Here is a 15,084-nt window from a genome sequence, read left to right on the forward strand (position 1 = left end):
GAATGTGCAAACTCCACACAGACAGACCCCCAAGGCTGGACTCAAACCCAGGTCCCTGGTGCTGTAAGGCAGCAGTGCTAACCACTGAGCCACCGTGCCGCCAGGTAATTAATAATCTTCTCAAGTATTTGTGTCAATGGTTTGTCCTGCATTCATCAGAATATGGTCTCCTCAGTCAGAAGTCCGTGAAGAGACATTCCCAAGCCCAACTGGTTTTCCCACAATATGGAGGACTATGTCAAGTTGCTATGTTTGGGTGATGGAACTGCTGACTGCTCACATAACTAAGAAACTGCTCTGTTTCTAATATTCCCACATGGTTCATTGGCACTGTGATCAATGTATCCAGTTGCAGCAGGGGTTATCATCACTGTGGCCGTGGTGCTATGGAGATGCGGTGAATTTGAGGAAGTATGGATGTGCCAGCAAGTTCAGGATCAGCAGTAACATCCAGTAGAGGCCGATTGGTCTCCACAGAGATTGGACCTCAGAAGTCTGTGCATGACGAGATAACTTAGAGGGAGTGTAGAATGGGGCACAATCACTGATCAATGCCATTGCTGGTGAGGAACCTATGGACTGAAGGGATGGGTGGCCATCTTATCCCAGTGATTGTCAACATGACGGTTCAATTAAAGTTTTATGCAATTAGCCACTTGCAAAAATTCACAAAGGACCATTGATCTACAAAGGTAGCGAGCCTGTTACTGATGCAATTTGTGCCAGATCACATTGCTTCATCTGCTTTCAATGTGATAAGGTCAGTGTTGTATTCCGGGCAGTAGGCTTTGTCAATATAGCTGGCTTCCCCCAGGTGTGGGCCACTGTAAACATGATATAACATAACACAGCTGATTTCATCAACTGAAAGGATTTCCATTTCATCAGTGTACAATTCATCTGTGAGCATCAGTACCACACCTGAGGTTTGCATCATGTATTCTGCAATCTGCCATGAGGTCTATATTCTTGAGAACTGTTAGATTCCTGCTTCATTCTAAAGGCTGGATGCCTACCAAGGATGGTTATAATGGGAAGCAAGAGCTACCCATTGCAACTGTGGTTGATGACTGTATTACACAATTCCATGAGTGTGCAAGAAATGTAGCCTATTATTTTACCAGCACCAGTGTACAGCAGAAAATAGGGCTGGTGAAGATGAGTTTTCAATGCTTGGATCCACCTGGAGGCTATTGAGAAGGAGAGGCATCACCTTCAACATGATAGAGTAGTACTGCATTGTACACAACAAAGCAGATGGCACTTAATTGGCCCGAAGTTCCAATGGATGTGAGCTGGGTACATTGTTCATGCATTGAATGTAATATTTTTCTGAAAAAACAAAGTAGTCCTGAATTTTTTTCCCAGAAGAAAATGCAGGTTTCTTTTCCTTTGCTATTATTCCATAAACGTTAATGTTTTCAACTATTTCAAGGCTTTCCATCATGTAATGGTTTCGCTTTGAATAATGAGAGTATGTTATGCTATGCTGGGCATTAGTGAAAGAGTAGACAGGATTCCAAGGTGGCATGGTGCTAAGGGAAGGTAGTCTGTGAAGCTCAAACCTTTTAACTGTAATTACAATGATGGTCAATAAGACAGATTATAACAATACATAACAAAATAACAATACATTTATAAATGGGAGCTTGTGTTTGCAATGAAGTATCAGCTATTCCTCCAATACTTTCAAAAGCTTTTGATTTTTGTTCCCCTCCCACTACGTGCAATGTGAAGGACAGCTCGTGGCTGACAGCCTTGACCTGGGTTCATGACTGATCTTGAAAGAGAGTGCTGGCAGGAGTTCTGGGAGATACCCACAGTGGAGAGTACTTCCACCATTTCTGACTGCATGATAGCATGAGTGTGATACTATATTGTTGATTTTTGATAAAATTCTGCTCTAGATGTCAGACAGCTTCTCCTTCTCTGCAAAAAATAAGGTATTGGGTGGTTTTTCAAGTAAATGACAGAAACCTCTCTTGCATCCTGGAGAGCACTATGCCACCTCTTCTCATGAAGGTGACTGAATTAAATGACAATCATGCATTTTACTGGGCAGCTGACATTGGGGGGTTGGTGACGATTTGCCACGGCACATTCGCCGCCGCCGATTAGCCACTGCTGGTTCACCACCAGCGTTTCTCCACTGGGGTCGTTTCACCTCTGAAAACTATTTGCCTCCGGAAATATATATATATATGTACTGATTGTTTCCCCTCCCGCCTGTTCTTTCATACTTCTCAGTCCCCTTTATTTATACAAGTACATATTACATATTGATAAAAAAGAGGTAAAATAAACATCATTTTATTGGTTTGTATATAAAAATGAGTGACAAACTTTAACCAGAAAAAGGAAATATATTTTAAAAATCTTTATAGTGGCAGTAAAATCTCACATTAATATTAAACAATGAAATTTCAGTTCATTTGATAGTTATGCGCTATTCCTCTAAGATATTCCAAATAATCTCTTTCGCCGTATTCAACAACAATTTTTTTAATTCTATCATCTGCATCTCGATACTTTTTTAGCTTTATTTGTGGTGGGTAACCCGCTATCAGCTGTTCCATTTATAAATCACGCCCCTTTTGCACTTTCATTAACCTTCCAATACATTTTCATATGGTTGGGTGGTGAGCTCCGAGTTCAAAAGTAATTCTCCGATGAGCGGCTTCAGCGTGATTATTTTTGCGATCTTCATCGTTTATTGTTGTCTCATAGACTGACCACATATCATGTTGAAACAAAGGTGCCCTTCGGCTACTGCCAAGTCTATTGTAGAGTCCAATATAATTACATTCAAACCAATCTAGTATTGGTTGTAGTTCTTGAGGCAAAAAATCTGCAAGTGCTTCTACGTAGTTATCAAGGTTACTAAGTGGCACAAAAGCCAAAGCAATTATCGTTTTTGCTTTTAAAGCATAATCAGGATTGGTGTTGTATTGACGAGTTCTTCCAACTGCAGCAATATGTCTATATATACTTTGCGCTAAATGAAAGAACCAGCCCCTAATTCTAACTTCAAGAAAACATTCTCTCATAGCACATTACTGCCTGCTCAAAGTCACAATGGATATACTGTGGTCTGGGATTAGGTACCAAGGACTTCACCATTTCAAACATGCTGAACGCTGAACCCTGCTTATTTGGTAGAAGTATATACAATATTGGATGAACCCCATCAAATCTTTTTGCTAAAATACAATATACCTGAGAGTATAAAATAGGGGCTATGTTGAATGTACCATCCACAAACCAGGTGGATTCTACTAATTTATGTATCCAAGATTCCCTACCAAATATGATTATTCGATTACTTCCTTGACCACTATCCGCCAAAAGAAATTTTTCTTCTGGTCCGTTATCTGGCTTATATACTTTGTATCTAATTGGAATCACCAAATGCTGAAGATCAGTAGGGTTTGGTGGCACTAAACTAATATCATTCCTTTTTCGTCGAATTATTTTCTTCATGCTGCTTGTCGTCGGTAAAGATGCTAGGACTGACTGAGGGACATCAGCTACACATTTGTTAATAAGAACACTAGGAACTTCCTGCGATTCCTCTGCACGACGTTTTAAACTTGTTTTCACTTTCGCAACTTGGACACTTGCTGCGGAAGGAGAATGTGTGTGTCCATTAATTGTTTTTATCACAGTGCCACTCTTGGTGTGGATCCGTCCATTGCATTGGTCCCTTTGTTCACATCGCCAAAACTTAATAATTGAATCACTCTTAGATAGTTTATCAAAATTATATATCAAACCATCATGGTAAAACTTCTTATTTCCATGTTTACTAATAATATCTGTTTCCATACTAAAAATTCCTGTTCCAAAAACCAAAATTGGCGCGGTGGCGAACTGGCGAATCGTCTTCAGTGGCGCGATGGTGAATTGTCCTCAGTGGCCAATGGGCGGTGGTGAATCATCCTTGGCGGTGAAAGGGCAGTGGCTAATCGGCAGTGGTAAATGGTCCCATCCCGGACATTGGGAGCTACCAGCTCTTCATTGCTCAGCTGTGCCACAAAGAAATTCTGATCACTCTTGTGTACTAGTTATTTATTAACTTCAGTGTTTAGCTTTGTCAAACTAAAAACCCGATAAAGTAAACTATTAATTCCAATCAACATGATTTAGGAAAACACTGAAATATAATAGTCTCTTTATGTAAAGAATTGGTGTCATTTTCTTTTGGCTTTGTCAACCCTGTAATTTTTGTACAATTAAACTTTTATGCTCTATTACACTAATCAACAGAATCAAGTCTATGTTCCTTCATCTGATCCTCATGTTTGCTGTGGAACTTGTAAGAATATGTCATGCACTTTTGAAGAAGATGGAAGCATTGCTTTGTATAATGTAAGTCGACTTAATTTTTGTATTATCTCAGTGCATAAAATGAAAAGGAAAATTACAATGAGCATGTAAATCATGGTCTGAGCTAGACTGAATTTTCAACCAGGTATAATTTTGATTTATGATTTTGATTTTATAATTATGATTTTGGACCCATAAGATTTGCTGAGCCTGACAATGTTGTCAGCTTGGCTCATGGTGCAATCTTCTCGTATCCAGCCAGTTTTTTTTAAAATTGGGTACCTTGGACCTTGTAATTGTCACTCCTATTAAAGATGATGGTGTTAAACACCAGGGCTTAAAGGTTGGTCACACTGAGTCCTGGTATGCTTTTTTAATCAGAGTTTTATTTCAACTTCCACATCGCAAAACTCCTAATGTATTGATTATGGTTCTCCATATGTATCTGATGAATGGTATTAAATGATAACGGGGGCAGATTGCTGAGACTGCTGGCCCAATGAGAGAGGTGGAATCTACTGAGGCAGACAGGCAAGTCCAGTGGCATCTAAACCTGAAGGCACCCTTGGTGCCTGCACAAACTTATCACTTAATGAGGCTGAGGTAGGTAGGCCATCAGAGTGGAGAGAGTGAAGAATGATGTAATTCCAACTTCTCATCCCTGCAACCTCCAATGGCTTCAGCCTGCTGCAAAGAGGCCAAGTACATTGTTCTGGTGACCTCCTCCAATGGTAGGAATAGTTTGTGCAGAATTGAGACCCCACTTTCTGAAGCAGTGCCTCTGTGGCATGTGAGCTGGTGTAATCTGCCTCCAAGGTGTACAACACCCTGGGGCAACTTCTCCAACAGGTTACAGTTCAGAACATCCTCCAGGAAACAATATTGTGGATCAACAAGAACTTGCAATCCATTCTCTAAGAGTGGGAGAAAAATACCAACGGTGCACAAAATGGTTTCCAACCATTCCTCAATTAGCTCAAGCGCCATTAGGGACGGGCAGCAAATGCTGGCCCAGCTGGTGATGCCACAAACTATAATTGAATTACAAAATACTCTGTGGGGGGCAGGCAGCTAAATCTGGTTGGAAGGCAACTGGAGACAGGAATATGGGCGTTACGGTGGCTCAATGGTTAGCACTGCTGCCTCACAGCGCCAGAGAGCCGGATTCAATTCCCGCCTCGGGCAACTGTCTGTGTGGAGTTTGCACATTCTCCCCGTGTCTTGGGGTTTCCTCCGGGTACTCCGGTTTCCTCCCACAGTCCAAAGATGTGCAGGTTAGGTGAATTGGCCATGCTAAATTGCCCGTAGTGTTAGGTGGATTAGTCAGAGGTAAATGTAGGGGGATGGGTTTCTCTTCCGAGGGTCAGTGTGAACTTGTTGGGCTGAAGGGCCTGTTTCCACACTGTAGGTAATCAAATATATCAAAAGCCATTCTGTTGCTCAGTTAAAAGTGTGATATTCTGTCTTACATACATGCCTTTTAAATTGTCTGGTCTTGGAAGGGCAAATAATTATGTGTAAGTACAGACCTAAATTTCTAATGTCTAAATTTAAATTGATTAATATTTTACAAATAGAACAGCTTCCATTATACTGCATGTGATACATGTTGGCCTATTGGCTTTTACTCCTGTGAAACTACAAAATTTAATGCATAGGTTGTCCATTCAGTGGTTATGTTTCTCACCCAGGCAATGTAATATCGAAATTTTGGGGAGGGGGGTTGAAGTCAGGTGATGTATCTTTCAGTCAGAACTTTTATTAATAATACAGAAGGTAAGCTAAGTTTCTTGATTATAAAGTAGGTGAGAATGTAACACTGGTGTGCCGCAGGGAGTGTAATGATGTTCTAGATGTTTAGGATATAGATTATACAAATAGGATATAGATTATACAAATATATGCACCAATGTTTTTACATTTATAAAACTTAATTCAGAAGGAAGGTACTCCAAAAATAATATCAGCTGGTCAACGTTCAGGGGCGAAAATTATATTAGATATTTTTGTTGTATTGTTTTATTTATCTCACTTTAAGTATGTTAACTATTTACTATATAATAGTCATTTGATTGTACAGGACTTTACTATTGCTGAAAAATCACATTTTTTCAACACCTTTTCTCTTGCTGTCATCAAAACATTTTGCAAGAATACAAATTCAAGGGGAAAGTGGATATTTAAACTGCATGAGAGGAGGGTGTGGGCTGGTTGTAAAAGTGCTCAGTCTACTTCAAACTACCCTATAAGGGTAAGGTATCTCAAAGGTGTATGAAGTAGATTACTTACAGTGTGGAAACAGGCCCTTCGGCCCAACAAGTCCACACCGCCCTGCCAAAGCGCAACCCACCCATACCCCTACATCTACCCCTTACCTAACACCACGGGCAATTTAGCATGACCAATTCACCTGACCTGCACATCTTTGGACTGTGGGAGGAAACCGGAGCACCCGGAGGAAACCCACGCAGACACGGGGAGAATGTGCAAACTCCACACAGAGAGTCGCTTGAGGCGGGAATTGAACCCGGCTCTCTGGCGCTGTGAGGCAGCAGTGCTAACCACTGTGCCACCGTGCCGCCGTGTGAGCAGAGGTTGACCTGTTTCATGCTGCTACAATGCAGTAGCAACATGAATGGTTTACATCCATAGCAGGATGCTGTTGTCAAGCTGGAAAGATATTCTGATTATGACAAAAATGAATAATGTGCTATATGAATTTCAATGCTGGTGAACTATGTAGTCATTATGTCCCAAAGAGTTGCAGTGTGTATCAAACAGCATGTCCCTTTGTCTGCTCACAGCAAGAAAGGTACTGGCTATACACAATCAGCCTATGCTTGCAAAACTTGCAACAGTGTCGAACACTAGATGTGTTTCTGCAATTGGGAAACATTTGCTGGATAATCCTGAATTTCTAAGAAATTATGCTGACAACCAGTTTAGTATAGTCAGTTGGGCATACAGTGTGGTGCACTTGCATCTACTGGTAGCTAAATATATTAATACATAAGCAAGAAGTGTTGTGCTGGAAAAGCACAGCTGGTCAGGCAACATCTGAGGAGCAAGAGAGTCGATGGTTTGAGCATGAGCTCTTCATCAGGAATGCATGGTGGAGAGCTCATGCTTGAAACACCGACTCTCTGCTCCTCGGATGCTGCCTGACCGGCTGTGCTTTTCCAGCACCACACGTTTTGACTCTGATCTCCAGCATCTGCACTTTCTCCCATATTAATATATAGGGCCTAATTCAGACAGAAAGAACATGTACAGGCACCTGTTTCAACTGACCAATATAGGTGACAGCTCTCCACTAGTTCATTTATCAGTGCAATGAATTTGACCAATTTGAGTCAATCCTGAGCAAAAAAAAAAGCAAATAACTACAGATGCTGGAAATCAGAAGCAAAAACAGAAAATGCTAGGAAAACTCAGAACTAAAGAAGGTTCCTGGACCTGAAATGTCAACTTTGTGTTCCCTTAACAGATGCTGCCAGACCTGCTGGGTTTTCCCAGCAATTTCTGTTTTTGATTGTGAATCAACACTGCCTGATTTAAAATTTAACAAAGTTTGTCTGTCAATCATGATGAAGAGGTGCCATAAAGTTGCATTCTCCATGGCAACATCTCTACCTATCAGAGTCCATTTACCAGCCAATCAGTACTCTCCTCTCATGGTATAAATTTAGTTTTACGCTTGAGTTTGTATTCTTGAGAAATGTCATGATGAGTCCAAAATTTGACAAAATGCATTTTTTCAGAGATATTTCACTGTCTACTGAATTATGATTTGCTGTTTTGTCATTGTCAATTTTAAATTAGAACCAATTGAAAAAGTATATATTGACTGACAAAAATAATATGTTCGTAAACTTATGTGCTAATCACTTTTCACTCCAGACAGGAACATCTTGGGTTACTAACTGTGTCAGATATAAATGCCTGGAAACTGCTGCTGGACTTGTGGTACTTGGCTCAGGAGTTATTTGCCCACCATTTAATGAGACTGAATGCATACAGGTTTGTATATCTGTTGCAGCAAAAATATATGTCTTTTGCATATTTGATCATTTTGGGTGGGCTGCTCAGCTTTTGCAGTACAGTTTACAACTAGTCAGTGGGCTACGTATGATTACATATAACTACAAGGCCTGCATAACATAAATTAATTACCATATATCTTTATAGAACAAATGCCCAATATCCAAAAAAAAGAAGAACCTAAAGATGGCTTCTAAAAAGTGGCTAGCTGCTGAATATAAATTAGCCATGGTCTGGTCTGCTCCAGACAAAAGCAAATCTGCAGATGCTGGAATCCAAAGTAGACAGACAGGAGGCTGGAAGAACACAGCAAGCCAGGCAGCATTAGGAAGTGGAGAAGTCAATGTTTTGGGTATAACCCCCTTCCTCAGGAGGGTTATACCTGAAATGTTGACTTCTCCACCTCCTGAAGTTGCTTGCATTCCTGGTATGCTCCAGGCCAGAACAATCTGTCCATTTCCACTGTGGAGGGTTTGAACACAATTCCCTTGTTCTTCTCTGTGACATCCATGTCTATCACTGCCTAAAATTTGTAAATGTGGAAGGTTCAACATTAGTTGAACTAAATGAACTTGAATGATGAGGGAATGTTCATTGGCACGAACTGACTGTGGAATCAAAAACAGTTTTTAAATGTGCAGGTAACAGTGGATTTGTGTGAGGTTGGGATGGGTGTGAGGGGTGAATGGATATATTCAATACTGAGTAGATTGTACAAGTTAATGAAGAACATTCACATGCTTGCAAAATGGATCATCCATTGACGACTTTCTCAACCTGCCATCAATTAAGCCCCCTAAGTGTTCAATTAATAATCACTTAAAGGTCTCAATGTACCACAGGGTACATTATCTGTGTTCTAAGTAGGTGAGTATGTGTGGCTAGTTTCCTGACTGTAAAACCAGAGTGACCGGAAGCTAGTGGAGGTGTTGGCCTAGTGATATTATTGCTAGACTATTAAGTCAGAAATTCAGTAATGTTCTGGAGACCTGGGTTTGTAAACCTGCCATGGCAGATGGTGAAATTTAAATTCAATGAATAAAGAAATCTGGAATTAACAATTGACTGGTGACCATGAAATCAATTATTGGGGGAAACCCATCTGACTCACTGATGTCCATTTAGAATCCCTACAGTGTGGAAACAAGCCATTTGGCCCAGCAAGTCCACACTGACCCTCCAAAGAGTATCCCACCCAGGCACATTCCCCTACCCTATTAGTCTACACTTACCCCTGACTAATGCACCTAACCTCCAAATCCCTGAAAACTATGGGCAATTTAGCATGGCCAATTCACCTAACTTATACATCTTTGCATTGTGGAAGGAAATCGGAACACCCGGAGGAAACCCACACAGACACGGGGAGAATGTGCAAACTCCACACAGTCAGTCGCCCAAGGCTGAATCAAACCTGGGTCCCTAGTGCTCTGAAGCAGCAGTGTTAACCACTGAGCCACCATGCTGCCCCAAAAGAAAGGAAATCTGTCATCCTACATGTGACTCCAGACCCACAGCAATGTGATTGACTCCCAGGTGCCCTCTGAAATGACTTAGTGAGCCACTCAGTTCAAGGACAGGCAGGGTTGGGCAATAACTCCTAGCTAGCCAGTGACCCCCATGTCCCACAAGTGAATAATAAAAACAAAGTTGCCTGCTGGTTTAGAGGCAGGATATCCTTTTATCTTGAGTCAGGGGCCGGTGGAGTCACAGACAGGATCAAGGGGTGACCTCTGAAAGCCATCCCATGCCCTTACTTCTAACCCCCACCTTCCATCTTCCTGCAACCCCCATCCTTTGAGAAGCAAATAGAACCCACTGCTCTTTGACTCCCTGATGAATAGATGTTGAAGATAATCTTTAGCGCCCAGAACTGCCTGCTGTTGGGGGAGTTGGCTAGCAGCTTCTGCCAAGGTGGGACTCCAATGATGAGGCATGTGACAGGCCCAGATGATTGTCAAGAAGTGCTTAATAAGTTTTAAATGTCACCAGTGAATACACCATCCCCGCACTTCGACTACAAAATTAAAAAGTCAGTATGTAACTCTAAACCTGTATTAAACCTTGCTTAGGCCACTGTTGAGTACTGCACTTAGTTCTGATCACAATACTATAAAAAGAAAGATACTGGAGTGGGTGCATCAAAGATTTACAAGGATGAGATCTAAGATAAGTGAATGAAGAAAGGATTGAGAGCTGCTCTATTCTCTTGAAATAATAAGCCTATGGGAACCTAATAGAGGTTTTAAAAATTATACAAGTTTTGATAGAGTTGAAATCTATTGTGAAAGGCATGAGTTGAGGCAACCAGTCTAAGATCATCTTTGTGAGTTTTCTGTATGGAAGCAAGTCTTTGACAATGATTTGCCGAACCCAAGGTTGCTTTGAGGTTGTTTACCACAGGCAAGGTGAGGAGGCAATCCCTGAGTCTAGCTCAGCTGGAATAAGAAATTGAGTTCCATGCTATTGATATTAATCTGAACTATATGCTCATTGTCTAACTCACAGGCCCCTTCAATACAAGATAGTCACCAAGAAACCTAAATGGAAATTCAGAAGAAAGTTTTGTACCCAGAACGTGTGAGAATGTGGAAATGAAGAAGTGGTTGAAGTGAATTCTAAAGGCATACTTAAGGGGAAATTGACAAGCTAGACAAACCAGACTTAAGAGTTGAGAGCAGAAAGTTGTGATAATAGATTTAGGTGTGGAAAGACAGAGGACAGCTCAAGTGAAGCATAAATGCTAGCATGGATTTGTTAGGCTGAATGACCGGATTTTGTACTGTATATCTTGTCCCATCCTATGCAATCCTATTTGAACTTTGTACTTAAACAGATGAAAGCTTAAAGCATTATCTTCTCTCTCACAGCAATCACTTTTCCTGATTATTTGTCCTTTTTATCTTTCTCCAGAAAGGAGGAGTCACAAAGCCTTACATGGACGGTTGCTGCAAGACTTGTAAGTGAGCAAGGCTGCATATTATGCTTGTTTGGCTTTGGTATCGGATAGCTGTGGTAAAATTGTGAATTGCTGGGAAAATGAAGGAGTAAACGACGCATGTAGTGTTTAATCAGTCTGACCGGCAATCCGTTAACATTTTAAACAACAGTTGTGAACGTTTTGTTGCATTGCTTATATGGGCTGCAGTATGATAAATGCAGGCTGCTGATATGGATAATCTCTAACTTATTCTGGAGTATAACTGTTCAGTAAAGAAAAGAGGAACAATTTATCCTAATTCTCTTTCGAAGTGTAATTTGGGAACACTTTTTCAGTGTTGAATAAAGACAGGTTATACACCATCTTAATTCACTTTGAAAATGTGAAGTCTTTTGGTAGCATTCTGAAAGGTAATTGTAAAGTTCAGTGTCTTTTTTTGCTTATCAACTTTAAGTATTTTGACCAAGAAGAGTGCAGACAACACATACAATATCAAGTTTATTGCTAACCTGTCAGATTCCAACATTCAGTAGTATCTGGCAGCTTTGGAGGCAAATGAAGTTTTCATGATTCCTTCTACCTTTTAAAAATTTTATTCTTTGTTTTGTATGCTTCAATCCTTTATTTTCATTATTTCTATCCTCTGAATTTGTTTTATTCTTTTTGTCACTATTTTTAGTTTTACACTAATTTCTTCTTCACATTTCCTTTCAAATACTTCTTTGTCTTGATCAATTTTTAAAAATTTATTTCTGGTAGTAGACCAGCCTCTTGACTGTGTCATTTAATTGGGGATTCCCACACTGAGAGTACCAATCCCAAGTGTAATTGTCATTCAAAATCTCTTATTTGCCAGTTAAGTGCCTTCTTGAGTCCTAACTATTGGAAAGATTACAGTTTGAAAAGTATAGTGATAGCAAGGCCAATGACCACCCAAGTTCAATGAAACATATTGGAGTTAGAGTTCTATAACCCTAAGATAGAAGGGATATAATTTGGAATGGGATTTTGTCAAACCAAAGATCTATCCCAAATTACACCACCTGATTTATTGCCTAGGTTAAATGAACAGGTAAGTAATGTATGAGTTCTGAGCAGTTGGTACTGGTGAAGACTTCAGTGAGATGAGGGTTACAATTTAAATTAACAGTTTAGATATCAAAGTTAATTACAAAACAGAAACTACATATATTCAAACATGGTCACTTTTAAGTTTAAAGAAGTTTGAGGCCCACTGACAGCATATGTCATACTTGTTGTTGACTCTTGTTGTTGTTTAATCCCTTTAAACCAAACTTAAGGACATTTGTAATTCTATTTATATTTGCCTAATACTGTGAAAAATAGTCAGAAGATTCATGCAGAATTCCTACAATATTGAAGCATCATCAAGTCCACACTGATACTCCAAACAGCATTCCACCCAAACCCATCCCAGTAACCCTGCATTTCCCATGGCTAATCCACATATTCCAGGACACCATTAGCAATTCAGCATGGCCAATCCACCTAACCTATACATCATTGGCTTGTGGGAAGAAGCTCACACAGGCACAGGGAGAACATACAAACTCCACATAGAGAGTAACCCAAGGCTGGGATCAAACCCAGGTCCCTGGCACAATGCGGCAGCAGCACTAACCACTGAGCCACTGTGCCCTGCTAACCTACGAAACAGTCTCGGGAGAGCAGGCCATCTGGTCTAGGAAGAGAGGAACATAACATTAAAAATTGGAAATAAAATATTGAAGTAGTGAGGGCACAATTAGGTTCCCTTTGTTTCATGTTTACATTTCAAGGATATTTTTCCTTATTATGTTTTCCATAACTTCTTATTAATTCTATATTCCTAGTTTTATTTTCCTCTAATTTCATATGGTATGTCCTTTAGCTCCTTCGAGAAATGTAACTGTTTTCCTAACAAGGAAAAAAAATCAAACACTCACAAATTTGACAGATATTTAAAGAAAGTGGTATGATATAAAGTAAATGTTCACTTTATATCTATAGATTTGAGTATTAAATACATACATATTTTGGATGAATGCACACTGTCCCTCCTCATAAGCTTGATCAGTTTACTTTAAATGTTCTTCAAATACTACAAGTATAAATGCTTGAGAGTGATGATAACTGAATAAATGGCATGTAGAATATAACTAATTTATAATAGCAGAAAGAAAAGATTGTGCACAACTCCATAACTTTATGGTGTTTCCTGAGCTGCAGTGACCAAGTAAATACAGCAATAAAATGGTGTTGCTAAGATCTGAGTCTTCATTCTGTTTGCGTTTAGTCGCGAATGGTCAAAGGTTGTGAATTAGGTCATCTTTAAAATCCATCCTCAGGCCAATAGTGTTGCATATATTATAAGGCGCACAACCAGGTCTACTAATATTTAGTGCAAAGTAAAACATGAATTTTAAAGGTCGTACATTTGATTGTGGTATTTAAGGTGTGCTTAAAGTAAACTAATATCAAGCAAGGGTGACAGTTTGCGGCCAAGTGTATTTTAAATTTTCAAGCTCAATAATATGTATATTTCAACAGTAATCCTTTTTAAAGGAAACAGTTCATCGGATCACAAAAACTGTTATACTTCAGAATTATATATTTTTTAAACCGATGTGGCTGCAGAGAACGCACCTAAATCCCAATCGCCTGCTTACATGTGATTCTTTAGTGTTATTTGATTTATAAAATGCCATCACTGACTAAAAGCATGTGCACTTGAATGGCCTTTCAGGTTCAACACCAGCTTGTGTTCATATGCATTCCTTTGTGACATGAACATATTTTTATATACCAGTTTGATTTAATGCATGCTAGATATGTAATATTTCAATGTAATGTATACTGTTACTTTATATTAAACTGATATTGATAATTCTGCCAGGTTCTGGATTGGGTTTATTACCTTTTACCATTAGTCCAGTAGTCCCAACTGGTAGTACTAACTGTGACACAGGTACTATTCCCATTATGTATTTTCTTTATAATATCAGTATTTTTCAAGAACAAATGTGCAATAAATCTATAAAATGTGAAGTGCATGGTATAAGAATTATTCATTTCAAGCACAGAATGTGTTTTATGTGTTAAGTATATTGATATAGAACCTACAGCACAGAAACAGGCTCGTCAATCTGACTGCTCCCAACCAGCGTTTACAGTTCACATATGCTTCCTCCCATCTAATTATCTGTCATATCTTGTCACCATTCTCCCTCATTAATGCAGCAACCCTGTGCTTGAACGCATCAAAGTTGTGCACTTCAAATCATGTGATGGTGAGTTCCAGATTCTTACCACATTCACTGGCAAGAAATTCCTCCAAATTTCTTTCGTTGATGTATTTGGCGAACTTATTTATGCCCCTATGTTCAAGACTCAGTAGCCAGTGAACACTTTGCCCATGTCCACCCTATCATCTTCATGTTCTTCCTTTTTCCTTTGTTTTGTAGCCATATTTAAAATTACTTTGTGGCTGAAACCCTTACATTTGCCATGAGCTGCTTGCGTGGTGCCTTTTATAAAGTGCCAATGTGTGCCAAAGGGATAATGAAAAAATAACAGTGCAGATTTTTTCTTTGTTTTTAAGTATTAAGCTTGCTTAGGTCAAATATAAACTGAGTGGGAGGCTTTACATGTTTGCAACAGAGCCTGACTGATTTTTTTTTTATCTGTGCTGTATGACTCTATCACTCCATGCAGTTAAATTAATGATGGAATTTCAGGTTCTGCAATCGTCTCAACTCAATTTACCTCTATATTTT

At 39.5% G+C, this 15,084-nt stretch overlaps 1 protein-coding gene across 1 annotated transcript in view; it reads left to right on the forward strand.

Annotated features, from left to right (window-relative positions):
• otogl (otogelin-like) overlaps window positions 1-15,084 on the forward strand; it is a 229,066-nt gene that overhangs the window by 209,182 nt on the left and 4,800 nt on the right. The window contains exons 54-57 of the mRNA XM_072551603.1: window positions 4,267-4,368; window positions 8,227-8,346; window positions 11,281-11,326; window positions 14,205-14,276. Of these exons, the coding sequence (XP_072407704.1) occupies window positions 4,267-4,368; window positions 8,227-8,346; window positions 11,281-11,326; window positions 14,205-14,276 (340 nt within the window). The remainder of the gene's footprint in view (window positions 1-4,266; window positions 4,369-8,226; window positions 8,347-11,280; window positions 11,327-14,204; window positions 14,277-15,084) is intronic.

This window comes from Chiloscyllium punctatum, chromosome 32 (genome assembly GCF_047496795.1).
Source record: "Chiloscyllium punctatum isolate Juve2018m chromosome 32, sChiPun1.3, whole genome shotgun sequence".
In the NCBI taxonomy this organism is placed as follows: domain Eukaryota; kingdom Metazoa; phylum Chordata; class Chondrichthyes; order Orectolobiformes; family Hemiscylliidae; genus Chiloscyllium; species Chiloscyllium punctatum.